Genomic DNA, 20,949 nt, shown 5'->3' with positions numbered 1-20,949 from the left:
AGGGTGATATAGTAGAAAATGTACTAACCAGAAGTCCTAGGATCAGGAATTTATTCTAACTCTGTCAATAAATAATCATGATCTTGGGTAAATCACTTTACCTCACTGGCCTCAGGTTACTCCTATCTAAGGTTTAATTATTGCTCTGAGAGGTCACTTCTAGGCTCATTATTCTATGAACTTAACACAGGATAGTATATATGGATAGCTAATTAGATTGAGTGCACACACATCTGCTTCATACCATCTACAAAATGAGATAAAGCCCTTCCATTCTATTTTGTGAGTGGAAGATTTCTGTCCAATTGTGGAAGAGCTATCTCCCAGGGTTTGATGAATCTATTTGTTAAAGGAACCAAGAGAAAACCACCAAACGAAAATATCATATTTTGAAGAATGTATAGGATGAGAATTCTGTAGGAAACTAGGAATTAATGTTGATGAGTAAATAGATATTTCTTCAGGGACACTGTATCTATCTCAACTGTAGATATATATCAACTGTATATATTAATTTGTTTGATATCTGGGTGTCTGGCAAGATATAAAAGCTATCCTTAACAGCAGAATGGTATTGTTCCATAAGGATATATTAATTTGTTGACAAATGGTATGGCATTGCATCTCTTTACTGTTCAGTGAGTATCTGCCTTGTTTACCTGGCATATGCTTGGCAGAGAGAAAACTCTTGACTGGTGCCTCAAAATCAAACCTCATGAAGAAGACTTCACTGTTACATGGGATATGTCCATCTTCTGACTTAAATTTATTTTAGAATATAAGTGAAAGAATACAGTCAACAAATATTGATTAGGCACCTGCTATGTGCCTAGCATGTTTCTGTGTGCCAGAATAAAGAAATGTGGAACACATGAATCAAATTTAAGTAATGATGATCATATTGAGAATGCCCATGTAACCTTAACATCACCTTAAAGCAACTGGCCAGACCCGGCTTTGACTCCCAGCCCAAAGAGCAGGGGTGAAGCGGCCATTTCCATTCATATTTGGTTTTTTTCCAAATTTTGACTGGCTGCTTGCACAGGGACATCGCCTTAAAGTGTCTACAGTCCTTCACTTCCCAGCGACCAGGTGGACTCCTTCCTCGCATGACAACACAGCCACCACTGTAGCCTAAAAGCAGAAATCAAACACTTTTATACCAAACGACTAAAACATTCTGTGCTAAAAAACCAGCTCCTTAGATGTTGAGTAATTGGCATCTCATAGTGAAACAGCCAGACAAGAACAATAAAGATGAAAAAGGATGCTTTACTGATTTGATTAACTAATTTCTCTTCACCTTTGGAGAACAGAATAGATTGATTTAATTGGTCTAAGCCTAAACTTAATTGGTCCTGAAATTTGGATATGGTCTGCTTTAAATTGCAAGGGCAAATATGAGAGACTAGGAGCTGTTCCTACCTGGAACAGAAATATCTCCCTATCTTATCAAAGCCAACATCCCTCTACCATGAATTAATGGATATTTTAAAGTGTGAAGAGAAAAAAGTAACTCACCATTTTATTAGGTACTCTGCTCTGCTTAGAAACATCATTGTGAGGAACCATAAAAGGAAAATGCGTTATTGCTTACCCCCTGAGAATTAGATACAACAGGGGAAAATATACACAATTAATGGATTCAAGGCAAACTGCAAGGTACTTAACAGACAACCAAACTGTGAACCACAGAAGAATGGAGTGCTTGAGAGAATTTCTAACTGGGTGAAGCAATGGTGGTAGGAAATCAGGAAAAAGAGATAGGAGTGAGGGCAGGATTTTAAGTGAAAAGTACAAGTACAGAGATTTTTTTTACACTGTGATAGTTTGGTGAAACATAGGGAAAAGTTACAGACTGTCTAATTCGGGCATAAACCCCACTTTATTCCATTGTGTATATTATAACATTTGGAACATGAGACATATTTTTCCATAGAACAATTCATAAGTTGAATTTATATTCCCAAGTTTATCAGCAAAAACCTATGTAACTCATAACACAGCTGAAAAAACACTTCAAACTTCAATGAAGTATAGAAGAAAACAATCCTATCCCAAAAATAGAACACAAATTGAGCTTCCTTTTGTCTTGAATGCAGGATGATCATTCAACTAACTAAATCATCAACATTCAACAGACACACAAAATTGTGCACCTACAATTTGCCAGGCTAGTCTATTTGTTATCTGTTAGAGAGAGAAGGGCAATACAAAACAAAACAAACACAAAACATTTAATTTAGTGGGATACAAAGACACATAAACAACCCATTGCAACAAACAGAGTATTGAGTACTATAGTAATAATGTGTTCAGGGAAGGGTTGTGGGAAGATGGCAGAGTAAAAAGCTCCAGGAATCAATCCCTCCACCAGAACGACTATTAAATAGGCAGAAACTGTCAGATTCAACTACTTTGAAGCTCCAGTGTCTAGCAGAACACTGTGCAGCATCCAGAGAAAAGTGGGAGGAAGTGGTGGGTAAATTGTGGCATATACTGGTGAACTGCACTCTCAGGGCAGCAGCTACCATCATTCATCCCTTAGTATTGAGGCAGGCAGCAGTGAGGCACTCAACCCCAGCTGCTGGTGCAGCTTGCTGGTGCCAGGGTGGGATATGAAGACCTGGTTCTCCAAGACCCTGGGGTATGTGGTCTGGTCGCTAACTGCTTTTTATTAGTTACTTCAGATGGCTGGGAGATCGACTCTGAGAATGGTTCTTGTTCCAACCTCCCCCAGGCAGCAATGGCAGAGAAGATTCAAAGTTTCCTCAAAATTATGGAAAACAGTTCAAAATGACTGCATTTATTGGGCAGTGCTGAATCAAGTACTCTGCTTTGAAGAGCCCTAGGAGAAATTCCTGGAACCCTTGGTAACTCCTTCCTTATCTCCTTCCTAGGCAGTGTGGACTTGGTTCTGGCTGGGAAAGACTGGCTTGGGAAACTCTTCTCCTGCTCACCACCTATTCCTAGAATTTGCCCTCCAGGCAAAAGCAGTTTGAGACAGTGATAGTGAGTAAGAAACAATTGAGTTGGTTGGCCTAGAGCAAAGACTTACCTGCTTTAAGCCCTGAAGTGGAGTACCCAGGACTGGGAGAAGATCTGTTTCCTAGGAAGAAGGGACATTCAAATTCCAGTAAACTGGGAAACTACTAAGGCTGTTAGCAAGCACAAGCCCAGGACAAGAAAGGGAGGACCCTGCACTTTGTATTTGTCTTCAGCTAACTATCTTGACAGGAGGTCTGAACCCTGAAGGAGAGCACCAGCCAACGCAAAAACAATTTGCAAAGACTGTGAAAGATGTTCTTTGCATTGATTTGTTCAGTTTTGTTAGATCCTGGCACTCAAGAAAAGTTCTGCTGTATCATTAGCTAGATACAAACTCAAGAAACAGCTCAGGGACTAAATCCCAGAGTTAACATTTAAAATATTAAAATTTACAGTGGGCAACAAAAAATTACAAGACAAACAAAGAAATAAGAAATTGTGGCCCATCTAAATAAAGAGGATAAAAACCCAAAAAACATCAGTGAAGAAGACCAGACTGTGGACATATCAGACAAAAACTTTTTGAAAAGGATCTTAAATATGCTCAAGGAAATGAAGGGAAACATAGAGAAAGATCTAAAGAAAATCAGGAAAACAATGAATGAACAACATGAGAATTGCAGTAGAGAGACAGATATTTTAAAAGGAATGAAACAAAACTACTGACGTAGAAGACCACAATAAATGAAATGAATAATTCCCAGGAGGAGGATTTCTTTTTGTTTTTTAGACATCTTTTTTTTTCTCTCCCCTTCCATGCCCACTCCCCCCTACCCCACCAGTTGTCTGCTCTCTGTGTCCATTCACTGTGTGTTCTTCTGTGTCCACTTATATTCTTGTCAGTGACACTGGGAATCTGTGTCTCTTTTTGTTGTGTTATCTTGCTATGTCAGCTCTCCATGTGTGTGGTGCCACTCCTGGGCAGGCTGCACTTCTTTTGCACTGGGTGGCTCTCCTCATGGAGTGCACTCCTTGTGCATGGGACTCCCCTATGCAGGGGACACTCCTGCATGGCACAGCATTCCTTGCACACATCAGCACTGTGCATGCGACAGCCTCAGGAGGATTTCAACAGCAGATTAGAGGTGACAGAAGAAAGAATCAGTGAACTCAAAGAAAAGACAAATAAAATGATCAGGCCAAGGACTAGAAATAAAAGAGAATTAAAAGAAGCAAAATAGCTTAAAAGTCCTATGGGACACCATCAAGCATACCAATATATGCATTATGGAATCCTAGAGGAGAAAAATCCATAGTGTTTCTATACACTAATAATGAGCAATCTGAAAAGGAATTCAAGAAAAAATTCCATTTATAACAACTAATAAGAATCAAATATCTAAGAATAAATCTAACTAAAGATGTAAAAGACTTATACATGGAAAACTGTAAAACATTGCTAAAAGAAATCAAAGAAGACCTAAATAAATGGAAGGAAATTCCATGTTCATGGATGGGAAGACTAAATATTGTTTAGGTGTCAATTCTACCAGTTAATGATTTACAGGTCCAGTGTAATCCCAATAAAAATTCCAACAGCCTTCTTTGCAGAAATGGAAAAGCCAATCATTGCATTTACATGGAAGGTAAGGGACTGAATAGCCAAAAGCCATCTTGAAAAAGAAGAAAGTTGGAGGACTCACACTCTGATCTTGAAACATTTTACAAAGCCACAGTAATCAAATTAGTGTGGTGCTGGTAAAGGACAGACATATAGACCAATGGAATTGAGTTGAGAGCTAAGACATCAACTCTCACATTTAAGGCAAACTGATTTTTGACAAAGGTGCCAAGTTCACTCAACCGGGAAAGAAAAGTCTCTTCAACAAATGGTGTTGGGAAAATGGGATGTCCACCTGCAAAGAGTGAATGTGCTCTGTAGACATTCAGATACTATAGTCAGGGCGGACAGCTCAGGAGTTTGGTGCCCTGCCAGTAGACCCTACTTTGGAATTTATGCTCCCCAGTGTGACAGATTTGGACTCAGTTGTGGTTTCACTACACCTGGCTCTTTTGTCCTTCTATCTGAACCTATAATTAGTACTAGAGTTGGTAGGTGTATATCCAAGAGACTTAAATCTTTGGGTTGTCCATGTGCTAGCTGGGCCCTGAATATCAACAGAGTTCCAATACCTACTTTCTAGTACATTGGTTTCACCCAGGACAACTAACAAGGAGGTGATGATGGACAACTACCATACCAAGAAACCAAGAGAGTTGACAACTGCAAGCAAGAGTCCCATCCATTGGCCCCATGGGATTGCAGCCCCCTCTCAATTAGAGGACATCACCATCCCAGAATCCTCAGGATTGGGAAATGAACTATGGATTAAAGTAGACTTACATGTATTCTACTATAGACGTGTGATATTAGCAATGGAAGAAATTATATCATTGATGTGGAGGCAGTGGCCACTGGAGATTCTGAGGGCAGGGAGAGGGAAAACCAAGTGTAATACGGGGACATTTTTTGGACTTGGGACTTGTCCTAAGTGACATTGTAATGACAGATGCAGGCCGTTATATAGCTTGCCATAACTTACAGAAATTGGGTGGAAGAGAATATAAGCTACAATATAAACTTTAATCCATGCTTGGTGCCAATGCTCCAAAATGTGCTCATCAATTGCAATTGACAGATCTCATAATGAAGGATGTTGTTAATGTGGGAAATGGGGGAGGTGTGGGGAGCAGGGCATATGGGAATCCCCTATATTTTTTATGTGGCATTTGTGTAATCTAAGTATCTTAATAATAATAAAAATAAATTTAAAAAAAGAAAAAATGGGTTATATGTATATCTAATAGGGAATTAAGATTTGTTTTATTTTAATAATTCCATTATTCATCTTAAAATACTTGAAGAAATTCTTGGGTGCTACCACATCAAACATCCACTATCAAACATTTTGTAAAATGTCTCTAAAATAATTTTCTTTTTTTAAAAAAATAAAACAAGTAACTGCAAAAAAAAATTAATGTGGAACTTTACCTCTACCATATACAAAAAGCAACTCAAAATGCATCAAAGACCTAAATATCAGAATCAGAACTATAAAACTCCTAGAAGACATAGGGAAGTGTCTTAGGACCTTGTGTTAGGGAACAGTTTCTTAGACTTTATACCCAAAGCACTAGCAACAAAAGAAAAAAGAGGTAAATGGTACCTTTAAAACTTGTGCATTGAAAGAGTTTATCAAGGAATTAAAATAACAATCTAACAATGGGAGAAAATATTTGGAAACCAAATATTTGATATGCATTTACTATCCAGAATATTTAAGTAAATCCTTCAATTTAACAAAAATACAAAAATCCCAATTAAAAAGTGAGCAAAAGACTTGAAAAGACATTTCTCCAAAGAGGATATACAAATGATCAGAAAGCACATGAAAAGATGCTCAACATCATTAGCCATTAGGGAAATGCAAATCAAAACCACAATGAGAGGGAAACGGACTTTGGCCCAGTGGTTAGGGCGTCCGTCTACCACATGGGAGGTCCGCGGTTCAAGCCCTGGGCCTCCTTGACCCGTGTGGAGCTGGCCCATGTGCAGTGCTGATGCACGCAAGGAGTGCCGTGCTACACAGGGGTGTCCCCCGCGTAGGGGAGCCCCACACGCAAGGAGTGCACCCATAAGGAGAGCCACCCAGCGCGAAGGAGGGAGCAGCCTGCCGAGGAATGGCGCCGCCCACACTTCCCGTGCCGCTGATGACAACAGAAGTGGACAAAGAAACAAGACGCAGCAAAAAGACACAGAAAAACAGACAACCGGGGGAGGGGAGGGGAATTAAATAAAAATAAATCTAAAAAATAAAAAAAAACCACAATGAGATACTATTTCACACCCACTAGCATGGTTATTATTAAGAAAATTCAAAATTACAAGTGCTAGAGAGGCTGTGGAGAAATAGGAACAGATTCATTTTTGGTGGGAATTTAAAATGGGGCAGTCACTTTGGAAGACAGTTTGACAGTTCCTCATAAAATTAAGTATAGAATTACCATATGACCTGGCAATCTCATTTCTAGGAATATATGCAAAAGAATTGAAAGCAAGCACTCAGACAGATATTTGCACGCTAACATTCATAGCAGCATTATTCATAATTGCCAAGAGATGGAAGCAACCCAAGTGTCCATCAACCGATGAATGGATAAACAAATTTGTGGTATACACACAATGGGAATATCATGCACCCATGAAAACAAATGAAGTTCTGATACATATGACAAAATGGATAAAACCTGAAGACATCATGTTGCATGAAATAAGCCAGACAGAAAAGGACAAATATTTTTTATGATCTCACTGATATGAAATAATCAGAATAAGTAATGTCATAGAGTCAGAAACTAGAATATAAATTACCAGGGGAAGTAGTGGGATTAGGGAATGGAGAGTTAATGCTTAAATTTTAGAGTTTCTATTTGGGATGACAGAAGAGTTTCACAATGGATGGTAGTCATGGCAGCATAACACTATGAATTGAATTAACATCACTGAAATATTTTTGATTGTGGTTCAAGGGGAGAAATATTAGGTTGTGATTATGTTACAAGAATAACAAGTTTAAAAAAATTTATGGTACTGTACAATACAAACAGTGAACCCTATGGTAAATGATGGACTATATCTTATAGTACAATTATAAAAATGTTCTTTCATGAATTGTAACAAATGTACCACACTAATGCAAAGTGTTAATAATGGGTGGTGCATGGGAACTCTGTATTTTATGCATGATTTTTCTGTAAATCTACAACTCTATTTTTTTTTTAAAGTACGTTCAAAGTTTTGTGGGGAGATTTCAGAGAAGGTAACAGAGTCTGGGAATGTCAATGGAAGAACACTCAGGCTGAATTTTGATTGATGTAAAGGAGAAATGTGTTTTCAAGGGGTGCTTGTTAAAAAGCAAGAGATTTTAGAGATATCTAAATACTTTTGATGATTTGGAACCCAAAGAAACTTTAAAAAATATAGATGCTTGGTTCTTGATATTTATGTTATTTAATTTCCCTTCAGAACTCATGGTTTTGATTTATTTTTAGCTACATGTAACTGGTATATCCTTGTCAGTCATATTTCAGTTATTTTTGTGTGTGTGTAATTTTTTAAAAATATGTTTGAGTTCTTTTGGTTTGAAAGGCTAATGGGAGGGAAAATGAAGACTGTAAGAGAGAATAAAGAAGACATCAGGGAAGTGGAGTTGGCCCAATGGATAGGGCGTCCTCCTACCACATGGGAAGTCCACGGTTCAAACCCTGGGCCTCCTTGACCCATGTGGAGCTGGCCCTTGCGCAGTGCTGATGCGCGCAAGGAGTGCCGTGCCACGCAGGGGTGTCCCCCGCATAGGGGAGCCACACGCGCAAGGAGTATACCCCGGAAAGAGAGCCATCTGGTGGGAAAGAAAGTGCAGCCTGCCCAGGAATGGTGCCGCCCACATGGAGAGCTGACACAACAAGATGACGCAACAAAAAGAAACAGATTCCCGTGCCACTGACAACAACAGAAATGGACAAAGAAGATGACGCAGCAAATAGACACAGAGAACAGACAACTGGGGCAGGGGGCCGGGGGGGAAGGGGAGAGAAATAAATAAGTAAATAAATCTTAAAAAAAAAAAGTAGTTTAAAGTTTTAAAGTGACGTTAAATAAAATTAAATGGAAAATTGAGTCAATTACTGCAGATAAGATATCCACTTGAGTGGAGATACTAGTATAGGCAGCATGATAGCTCCTAGAGGCAGCCAAAAATACTTATCCAAAAATATTGACCTTGTCTCCTTGATAGATGTTTTCCAAATACATTTAAATACGAGTAAATCAAGCCCTTTTTCAATGGTACCATTGAATTTAAGACCTCATAATCACATTATCACACAACATTAATGATTATTTGCTCTCATTTGATTGGGGCCAAACTGGGAAACAGAGAGAAATAAATAAAATAAATAAATCTTTAAAAAAAAAAAAAGAAGACATCAAAAGAGCCTCTCTGGCCCCAACAGACTTCAGCTCCTACAATCTGATTTATTGGACTCACCTCACTCAGCTAAGATGGAGTTGAAGTAGGACAACCACCACACCATGGAGTCTAGAGGGCCTACAACTGAAAGCAAGAGGATTGCATCCAGTATCCATGTGGAATCTGAGCCTCCTCTTGACATAGAGGTGCAATGGACACAACCAATCCAAGGTCCACAGAGAAAAGGTGGCATTGGAGTGGGAAAAGTGGACATGGTGGCTGATGGGTATGGGGAATGGCAGGAAGAGATGAGAGGTGGAGGCGACTTTGGGACTTAGAGTTGCCCTGGATGGTGCTTCAGGGGCAATCACCGGACATTGTAAATCCTCCCAGCGCCCACTGGATGGAATGTGGGGGAGTATGGGCCATGATGTAGACCATTGACCATGGGGTGCAGAGATACCCAGAGATGTACTTACCAGGTGCAATGGATGAGTCATGATGATGGGAGTGAGGGTTGCTGGGGGGCGGGGAGTGGTGGGGTGGGGGTGGTAGGGTTGAATGGGACCTCATATTTTTTTAATGTAATATTTTTACAAAGTCAATTAAAAAAAAACAAAAGAAAGAAAAAACAAACAAACAAAAAACAAAAGAGCCTCTCTGGAAGGAATGGAAATGATTTCAGAGGAGTAGAAAGAATAAGGGAGCTGAAGAACACATGTTTATGTCTTTAATAATCCTGGGCACACACCATGTATTAGGCTCTGGACATCACGATCAGCAAGACAGTCCTTCCGTGCAAGATCCTAACTGTCCTGTGTGGGCGTTGTACATGTGGAAGCATTAAGTAAATATAAATATTTAGGAACTCAGACCTTGATCAGGTTCATTCATCACAATAATCCCTGTATAAAATATGGGGATAATAATTCCTTTTCTTCTGACATGTTTTCATGAGGATCAAATGAAATAATGTATTGAAAATCACTCTATAAGACACTAAGGGCTAATGTCACCCCTACCTTATTGTGGTTTTTTTTCATTACAAAATGTGGGATTCCTTGGCATGGTCCTGCCTGTATGTTTAAAAAAATTTTTTAAATGCTCGAATCAGCAAGTTTAAAATGTAACATATTTTTTTGTTGGTCTTGCATTTTTATCTCACTTTCCACATCAGACAATGATTAAATAGCTTTGGTTTTAGAAACTATGGATATTCAACTCATCTTCATTAGTGAAGAGGGAGATATTTGTAAGCTGCTATGAAGATGAAAAGTGCTGCAGGAGTGTTATTGGTATTCTAAAGTGGTTAACTTAATGGAACATTTGACCCAAATTTTAGAGCCTCAGCCCCAAAGAAGCAATAAAGTGGTATAATAAAGGGAGGCAGGGATAAGGGAGATATAAACCAAATTTATAATCCTGCATTGTGGCAAAACCAAGTAATGAGGGTAGGGGTGTAGCTAAGAGTGACAGCATTTTTCCTCCCAGAGAAATTGTTCTCAAATCTGATAATTAACTTCCCACTGGAGAAGAAAAACTATCACCCAATTCCTGAGCAGTGGATCTCACATTTAAACTGATTCTCTTTACCTGCCTTTACTCCCTGTTCACTCTCTCCATCAAACATGAATGGGAAAACTTTTGGGCAATTAAATTCCAATTCACTGTTCTAATCTCTCCCATTTAATAAAGATGTCTCATCACATTTTATGGGTTAAATTGTGTCTCCCAAATAGATATGTTGAAGTCCTAATCCCCACTGCCTCTGGATATTTGTAAATAAGGTCGTTGTAGATTCCCTTAGTTAAGATGAGGTCATGCTGGTGTTTTATTGCTGTTAACTCTGCTAATATCTTACTCTTAACAAAGTTAAGAGCCCATAATACTCATTCAAATAAATATTTGAGAGCCTAAAAAAAAAAAAAAAAAAAAGATGAGGTCAGACTGGAGTAGGGTGGGCCCTTAATCTAATACTGGGGTTCTTAACCATTTTTGTTCCAAGGACCCCTTTGCCAGTCAGGTGAAAACCACGCATCCTTACTGAGTCTACACTATACTGTGTATTATTTAATAAATGTATCATACCTGCACCAACACAGATGAATAATGCTCTTCTGAATTTCAATTCATGCTCACGGACCCCTGGTTAAGAACTCCCTATCGAACAGGACTGACGTCCTTATGAGAAGAGGAGAAGAGACACAAAGACAGAGACACACAGGGCAGAAGGCCAGGCGAAGGCAGAGGCAGAGGCTGGAGTCATGCGGCTACAAGCCGTGGATCACCTGGGAGTCCCTGGCCGCCACCTGAAGCTAGGAAGAGGCAAGGACAGATTCTTCCCTAGAAGCCATCGGAGACAGCATGGCCTTCTGACACCGTGATTTAGGACTTCTGGCTTCCAGAATTGGGACAGAATAAATTTCTTGTTATTTTGTGCCACCAAGTTTGTGGTAATTTGTTACAGCAGTACTGGGACAGTAATACACCAGATAAAGTGCACTAACCTGGAAAGCCTCTGCCTTTCAACTATCTGGGCAAATACATGAAAAAAACGAGTGAACAAACAAATCCTATTTGTGGCCTTGGGACAGGAAGGAACAGTAGTTGTGGCTTCAGTATGCGTAGACAATCACATTATTCTACTTGAGTCCATCCATTCCCTACAACAAATCTTTCACATCCTTATCTCTCAAGTGCCCTACACTAATCACCTTCCCTTTCTGTCAGCTTCCTTCTCTGCCAAGGAAAGTGAAGGTACAGTGTGCAGGGAAGGTTCGAGTTTTGAAAGAATGCTGTTTATGTGCCAGGCACTGGGCCAGGCATTCTACATGCGTTTCCCCTATTTAACTCTTAAAAAACTCCTTGAGGTTGATATTAATATCTGCATTCTCCAGAATGAAAAATTGAGGTACAGTGGTTTAGTAACTTGCCTAAGGCCACACTGAGAATACATATTTGATCCAGGAATTGAAACCAGATTTGTTTGAGTCTACCAAGAGATGAGTGGGTAGGCATTCAAAAAATGGTTGTTGAATAATGAATAAATTAATCTTCCCCTCAAATCATGCTCCTCCTTTTCCATGGTGTTCACTCTCCTTCCCCTGGTCATAACGTTTCACTCCCTTGTGTGGCCACAGGATCTCCTGTGTGATAGCTATTTACATGGTAATGAAAAGGTACAGAGATGTCCAAGAGGTTCTCAGAAATAACACTAGGTTGTCCTCATTTATGTGCCAGTTCATTTCAGAATTCTGATGAGCCTTAAAATGGGTCAATCTAACTAGTAGCGTCTGCTGACCAGATAGGCTTCTTACTAGCTACTGCATGGGTATGGCACTTTTGAGAAAAATTTGACTTGCTCTACTGGCATACCATTTTGCTTTTCACTGGCAGATTTCCATTGACTTGAAACAATTGGGGCACCTGTGACCTGGAGTTAGCCCATATGAGTGAGATGCTTCTTCTGCAGCAGTGTCTAGGTGTATATATGCAAAACTTTTGTCACAGAACTGAGTTATAGATGGATGCAAAATAGCAATCTCAAAGTTTGTTTTTTCCCTTAACATACACAGTGAAACTCTAATATAACTTGGAGATGATTTTTTTGAAGGTTTTAACAAGTAAGAACTCATCTATTTTCTTTTGCCATAGAGCAGGCTCCATTAATATTGAATCTTTAATCTAATTACAAAGTACATTTTAATTTCTATGTATTAATTTCTCTTGAAGGAAAAAGGCATTACTTATTAACTTTTCCTTTTATTGGTGTCAATAGCTAGTATAGGTCAAAACTTTTTCCTGAATCACCTGAATATTTTACATTTTGCAAATTACCAAGTGCCACAAATTCTCTTTGTTGTTGTAGTTGTTTACTAAATATGGCAGAATTTTATGGTGTTTAAAGAGTGGGGATTTTTGACATGAAACACAGGATGTATAAGTATAAGACAAGTTAAGTAAAAACCTTGTAGTCCTGAATTTGAATTGGAAGCATCAGTTTGAACTCAAAGATATATTTCATCTTACACAAATACACATTACCCAGCTCTGTCCGCTGAGGTGGCTTAGAAGCAATAACAAACACACAAGTAATAAACAACCCTATGCCCAAACTGTGAACTTGAAATAATACCATTTTCCATTGAAAAGACCCAGGGTTCATCGATGAAATGGATGTTTTCTAAGTCTAGAGTGGAAAATGTACATCTTGTCACATGAGATAGAACAAAGCTATCAAAGACTACTAAAGTCACATCAAAAGGACTTAGGAGGTAATCCTTTTAGAGATCTCACTGGCCAAAGATGTAGCAATTTGAGTACCAAAAAGGATAATCACAAAGGATTGAAACACATCAATGTTTAAATATATGTTTAAAACCCTTATTTCATAATGATACTAAAGAACAAAGCAAAAACAATTTAATTGTTCACTATTGGAGGATGCTAATGAATTAATCATCATTTTGAAAAACTAGCAAATAGAGGCAAATAAATATTTATCTGTCCTTCCTTTAAAACTGTACCACAGGTTAACCCAAAAATTGATTGAGAGGAATTATCCCTTTACAGAAATATCCCAGCTAATAAATGAAGAAACCTTCAATGAATCAATGGCTCGAGGCATTGATCATCAGTGGCCACTACTGTCACAAAAAGAAAGGAAATTGGACATTATGTGCCTCCAGAGAAACACACTACTATTTCTGAAATTGTCTTTTTAAAAAAACAGCAAACCTTACATTAATCAGGTCTCTAGTTCTAACTTTTAAAAAATAAAAATATTAATTTTATGGAAAATAAAGAGGATAGAGTAACATTAAACAATATGAAGGGAAAAGCTCAGCTTGTAGGAAACACTATGGGACCAATAATCTTTTTTCATCAACAAGTGGATTTTAAGAAAAATATAAGGTGGGATGGGGGAGAAGGAAACCTACAGATTAAGAGAAACTTAAGAGACCTATCAACCAATTGCAATGTGTGACTCTTATCTGGCTCCAGATTCAAATGACTGTAAAACTCATTTAGAAATTTGAACATTAACTGAAGATTTGATGATACCACGGAAAATTATGGTTGTTTTTAGGTGCAATCATTGCATCATATTCATGTTTTTAAAAAAAGAGTCAGTCCTTTAAAGATACATGTGGAAAGATTTAAGAATGAAACAATATGATGCCTGGGATTTCCTATGAAAAAATACAGGAAGTAAGGGGGAGTGGGTGGTAGTACAGATGAAACAAAATTGGTTATGAGTTGATAATTGATGAAGTTGGTTCATTATACTATTCAGTCAACATAATACAAAGTTGAAAAACTGGCAGAATTGTGATTCCATCACAGATTGAATATTATGCTGGTATGACATAAGGACAGAATCTTGGCTGAATTTATAAAAAGCTGCAGGATTCCTGTTCAATGGTCAATTTATTTAGTCCGTCTGGGCTGGATTAAGATTCTGACATGTGGACCAAGCTAATGGATTCTTTTGTGACAGACAAGAAAAAAAAAAATGTGATTTAAGGTGGTGTTTCTGAAAACTGCAATTTAAAAGAAAAAGGAAACACAGAGGCTTTTATATTGCTATTTTCTTCAAAGAAGATTTACATTTTCATCTTATTCAAAGACAATTTACTCAATGTCAATCAGCATGAGAAGGCAAACTGAACATCACGGCATTATTTTTGCTTCAGGGAAGAGACAAAGAGTAGTGCTGCTCAAATAAATTACAGCAGAAACTTATGAATGACAAGGAGCTCTGCTTCCATTTCAATTTTCAGACACCCAAATATGCCCCAAGGAAAGTAACATTAGAAACTAAGGATTTTGTCTACTCAAAATGCATTAATTTATTTTGACAGGTATAGACATTCCTAACAAACTCCAAAGCATATTATAAAAAATGATACCTGAGCTTTTATTTTTGAAGTAAATATCTGATATGTAACTTCTCTACTCTCTGCATTTTTATAGTATTCATAAATTTGTAGAATGAGAGGGTTATTCTATTGAGTAAATTGTGAATTTTTTTGTTGTCGTTTAGAGATATGGAAAGTCACCAGTTTCTATAAAAGATTACTAAACTGATGCTAACTGCAACACTTTAAGTTGTCTTTACTCATCTTGCATCATCCTAAAAACATACAATTAAAAAAAAATTCAATTGATAGAATGTTAATTGACTTTCTTTGATCTTGCCTTTCTTTTAACTTCAGGAAGTCTAAAGGAAGACTTTTTTGATTGTTTCTAATATACAAAGCTGGTTTATAAGTGTTGGGGAGATAGATGTAGGGGTAGAGGCACCAATCAGACCCTCCATCAAAGTCCTGTCATTTCCTCAAAGCTACTCAGTGTGTTCTTGGCTTCATATGTTTGCTCATACTTGGAACACTCTTTTTATGGATGTAGCCATCAAATCCTACAGTACTCCAAATCACAGGTGAAATGCCACTTCCTCCTTGCTCTTTTATGATAAATCCAACAGCAACTCATCCTCTTTTCTTTGAACTCCTAGATACTTTATTATATATTTCTTAAAACACTCATCATATACTTTCCTATAGAAGACTCATTCCTTGGACTTTTAATCACGCCTTCTAGATTATAGGACCCTGAAGGCTTATACTTTAGGTTATTTGTTTTTGTGTATCCCTTACCATAAAAAAACCTTATGAAATTCTGTTGAATGAATGGCCTTAATCATGAATAGGGTTGTGGAGAGGAAGAATTAAAAGATATTTATATATGCAGGGAGGCATTTTGAAAGTTGAATAGCAGACTGAGCACATGTGCCTATCACCTCTCTTCCTAAAAACCCATATATTGAAATAAAAGATGCTATAAGAATAAATAATCGGTAGGTTAGGTACTTTGAAAGACCCTTCTGATTGAACCAATTGAAATGCTGGATAAAATACTTTAAAACATGTTTATAAATCTATTACTGAGCTGTCATAAAATGAAGGAATTTATAGAGCCTCCAAATGAAGTAAAAGTATGAACTCTGGAAGGTAAGCTACTCTTAAAGTTAGCTTTTACAATGAGAGTTTCTTCCCCCCAAAATGCAGACCTTGAGCTTCTGCTCTGACAGTAGCCTGGTGTTGGGGTGGGAGGAGAGGAGATGAAGCCTAAGATGTATTCAAGGTAGGGAGTCCAACAGAAGAACCCTGCATAAAAAAGGATCCCAAATGACTACTGTCAGTATAAAGACAAATGAGAATAAACTCAGATGTATATGAGGAAATTTGTCTCTCTCAACTTTGGCAGTGAATAGTAAGAAAAAGAAATTACTCCCCAGAGAATTTATAACCACAACCCAAACTTCACGTAGGTTGGTGGTCTGATTTCTTGCTCTCTATGTGTTCAAGAAAACATCAAGCAGAGTGTTTAAAGTGGCTCCTGGTTGGTTGTGCATGGTAGAAGCAAAGGATAATTCTCTTTGGAGGGACTCAACTTTTGCCCAGGACTGAGGGAACTTCCATAGAAAAGTACTAAGAAAAATGAGCAGTTCAAGGCAAAATCTACAAAACACAAGCAATCAGACAGCAGAAACAGATCTACAAAATCTTTATGTATGGGATTTTCAGAAATCAAATACAAAATAACTTGTTTTATGTGTAAAATAAAAGAGAATATTTAAAATATGAATAGGAAACAATTGACTATAAAGGACCATCACAAAAATTTGGACAATTAAAAAACAGACTTGTAGAAATAAAATATATATTATCTAACATTAAAAACTCAAAGAATAAATTTTAATGAGATCATATCCTGCTAAAGAGAGAATTGGTAAACTGGAAGAATTCATGAAATTATCTAGAATACATCTGGAGAGACAGAGAGATGGAAAGTATGAAAGTGAGGTTAAGAGACATGGAGGAGAGAGTGAGGCTTATTACAAGAAATTGGCATTACGAAAGAAGATATTAGAGTAGGGGAAAGGCAAATATTTGAAGAGATAATGTCTGAAAAATATCCAGGATTCTGTAAAGTTACCTATCTTTAGGTTGAAGGAGTTCAGTGAAAAGAATACAAATCAAAAGTATTCTAGATCACAGAAGGAATGGTATATTGGTAAATATGTGGATATCCAAACAAATATTGATTGTATTGATAACAATAATAATAATGATGTCTAATGGAAATAAAACAGACCAGAATTAAAATACTAGACAGCAACAGCAAAATATAATTCAGGAGCCCTTTTAAAGATGAGTGTAAAATTATTGATTAACTTCTGATTTTGTTGATTTTTAAAATAATACATGTTACGGGGAAGTGGATATGTATGGCTCAAGGAGTTGGGTGCCTGCCTACTACATGGGAAATCCCAGGTTCGGTTCCTGGTGCCCCCTAAGGAAGATGAGAAAGACAGTGAGCTGACATGATGGCCTGGCCCAGTGAACTGATGCAACAAGATGACTCAATGTAGCAACAACATGAGGAAACACAATGCGAGACACAATAAGCAGGAGCAGAGGTGGTTCAAGCCTTTGGGCACCTCCCTCTCACATGGGAGGTCCCAGGTTTGGTTCCCAGTGCCTCCTAAAAAGAAGATGAGCATGAAATGAACAGACACAGAGAGCAGAGAGCTAGTGCAAACAATGAGGGGGGAATAGAAATAAATAAAAATACATCTTTATATGAAAAAAACTACATATTACATAGCTAGTGTAACCACTGAAAGAATGTACTTAGGTAATTTAACTTCTAGATAAGCAAAGGAAGGAAATGGAATGAGCAAAGATGGAAAAAAAATCTAAAAATTAGCCAGAAAGATGGAAAAATGAAACTAAAAAATGCAGGACAAATAGAAAAGACAAAATAAGAAGATAGCAGAAATAAAGCCAATCACATGCATAATCACAATGAATGTAAGCGGACCAAACTCTACATTTAAAGAACAAAGGGAGTGGGGATGGGGTTTTAAAAATCCAGCAACTATGCTCTTTATAATCAATATATTAAATTTGGGGACACAAAAAGGATTGAAAGTCAAAAACTGGGAGAAGATGTACCAGGAAAATATTAAATTAAAAAGCTTAGGAGCTAACTTTAAAGAAATAATAATTCTGAGAGAATCAGAGGGTCACTAAAGACATTATAATGATTTTGAGAACACAAGAAGATACAACCATTCTAACCATGTATACTCCTTAAAAATATGTACGGCAAAAATTTGACAGAACTACAAGGAGAAATTTACAAAGTCACCATCATAAAGGGATTTTTTTTTTAAACATTCTCAGTAATTGATACACCAAGCAGACAAAAGTAGTAAAGTTAAAGAAGATTTGAAGAACACATTTAACATGATCTACTAGACATGAAAACTGCATACAGCTAAGCAGAATATATATCCTTTTCAAGTACAATATTGACAAAAGTTGGCCATATGCAAGAACACAAAACTAACTTTACATTTGAAAAAATCATTACTAAACAGACCGTATTTTCTGACTACAGTGCAATTAGATTAGACATGAACAAGAGAGAGCCAGAAAGTCCTTGTATTTTGGGAAATTGAAAAAAAAAAACCCCACAAAACCTCTACTAAATAATTCAAGGGCCAAAGAAGAAATCCATCAGAAATTAGAATATATTGTACTCTAAATTGAAAAATTATAAAATAATACCAAATCTTCTGGGATGCATCCCAAGCAATACTTAAAAGGAAACAGAAAACCTAAATAGTCTTAAAACAATATTACAAAAATGGAATCAGTAGTTCAAACTATCTTTTCCCAAATGAAACAGGAGGCACATTTTAATAGACATTTTCCTGTACATGTAATTCAAATTTTTATATGCCTTCCAGAGAATTAAAAAAAGAATGAACATTCTCCAATTCATTTTATGGATCTAGCATAATCATGATACCAAATATTGACAAGAAAATACAAAAATGGAGAGTCATGGATTAATTTCACTCATGAAAAAGGCTGCAGAAATCATAAACCATATATTAGTGTTGTATTACTCAAAGTATGTCTGTGCATCAGCAGCACTGGTGTGACATGAGAGCTTTATTTTAATGCAGACTCTTGAATCCCACCCTAGAGCTATTGAATCAGAATTTGAATTTTTATCAAGATCTCCAGGAAATTCCAATGCATATTATAGTTTGTGACACATTATACTATCAAAATAAATCCAGAGATATATTAAAACCATGCATCATAACTAAGTTAAGTTTATTCTAGTAAAGCTGGTTTATTATTATAAATTCATTTTCCATAATGATAAATTAAAGAAGAAAATCATAGGATCATCTTAATAGACTCAAAAAGGGCTGAAAAAAATTCAACATTTATTAACGATTAAAAAATAGAACTCTAAGCAAACTGGAAACAACAGGATAAAAGATGTTCGTATATGACTGTCTCTCTTCCTTTACTCTGATTCTATTGTTTTCTGTTTCTTGGACAATACCACTCTGTTTGAATTACTATGATGCTATTGGCAGAGAAAGTGAAAAACAACAGGATTTAGTTTATGTTAATTCACTGGGGAAAGTGTGGACAAGTCCATATATGGTGTTGAAGCAACTGGTTATTATTTGGAAAAATTAAAGTTATCTAGCTCCTGGAGCAAACTTAAAAAAATATTCTAGATAGATGGAAGATCTATATGAAGTTGTTGATGTGGGCAAAGTGGAGGGTGTGGGGAATGGGGTATATGGGAACCCCCTATATTTTTTTAATGTAATGTTCTGTGTGATCTATGTATCTTTTATAAATAAATAAATAAATGGACTACTGATATGCACACAACATGGATGAACCTCAAAATAATTATGCTGAGTCAAAGAAGCCAGATAAAAGAAGAATACATTCTGGCTGGTCCCATTTATATAGCATTCTAGAAGATGCCAATAAACATATAGTGACAGAAAAAGGTGAGTGATTGGGTGCAGTGAGGCAGGCAGTAGGAAGGAATTAAAAGGGGTGCAAGAAAACTTTGGGAATTATGATATGTTCATTATCTTGACTGTGGTGATGATTGTGAACATAAGTCAAAACTTACAAATTGTGCACTTTGAAGTGCATTGCATGTTAACTATACCTCAATAAAGCTGTTTAAAAAAAAATAAAAAATAAAAAAATAAAAACCAAACTTGAAGAGTATTAGAAGAAAATATAAGTTTTTTTATTTTTAATAATCTTTGGTTGAGAAAGGCCTTCAGAAAATACAAAAAACCTCAAAGGTAAAATGAAAAATATAAACTTATTTTACTATAAAATTTTTAAAATGTGACAAAATGTACCATAAGCAAAGTTAAAAGATAATAGTAGACACAGAGATTTTATTTTAGAATATAATAAAATTTACACAAATCAATGAGAAAATAGACAATGACCAAAGGTTGAACAGAAAATTGAAGGGAAAACAAAAACATACAATATAAATATGAAAAGATGCTCAATTTCATTACAAAACATAAAAATATAAATTAAACAATGAAAAACTTCCCCCATCAAATCGGAAACAATGAGAAAGACATAATCAATGTCAGCAAAAATGTGGGAAAACTGGTGCTGTCATATTTTACTAAGTGGGTATATAAACTGATAATGCCTTAGTGATATTACAGTTCCTATGTATAAAAACATCTACATAGATATTTTTTGCTGCAACATTTTTGTTGCAGAAAAGAAAATGAATTTAACCTAACATTCATCAGTAATGACAAGGTAAAGCAAATTATGAATCATATAACATTGAATTCTATGCAGTTGCTTAAATTGTTGCCTAATAGATATTGATAGGAAGGCTCTCCAAGACAGATTGTCAAATGAAATAAGAAAATAACAAATATATGCAATCTGATTTCTAGCAAAACATTATAAATATTTACATATATATGCACATTCATACACACAACTACACATATGTACATATTAAACATATACATATATGTACACAC

General features: G+C 36.5%; 1 protein-coding gene across 1 annotated transcript in view; it reads right to left on the bottom strand.

The window, feature by feature from the left end:
• PLA2R1 (phospholipase A2 receptor 1) overlaps positions 1 to 20,949 on the bottom strand; it is a 126,614-nt gene that overhangs the window by 43,657 nt on the left and 62,008 nt on the right. Inside the window, exon 12 of the mRNA XM_004463890.4 lies at positions 932 to 1,134. Within this exon, the coding sequence (XP_004463947.3) occupies positions 932 to 1,134 (203 nt within the window). The remainder of the gene's footprint in view (positions 1 to 931; positions 1,135 to 20,949) is intronic.

The sequence above is a fragment of the Dasypus novemcinctus genome, chromosome 7 (assembly GCF_030445035.2).
Source record: "Dasypus novemcinctus isolate mDasNov1 chromosome 7, mDasNov1.1.hap2, whole genome shotgun sequence".
Taxonomy (NCBI): Eukaryota; Metazoa; Chordata; class Mammalia; order Cingulata; family Dasypodidae; genus Dasypus; species Dasypus novemcinctus.
The sequence above is the reverse complement of the archived record's forward strand: the minus strand, read 5'-3'. Positions and strand labels throughout refer to the sequence as shown.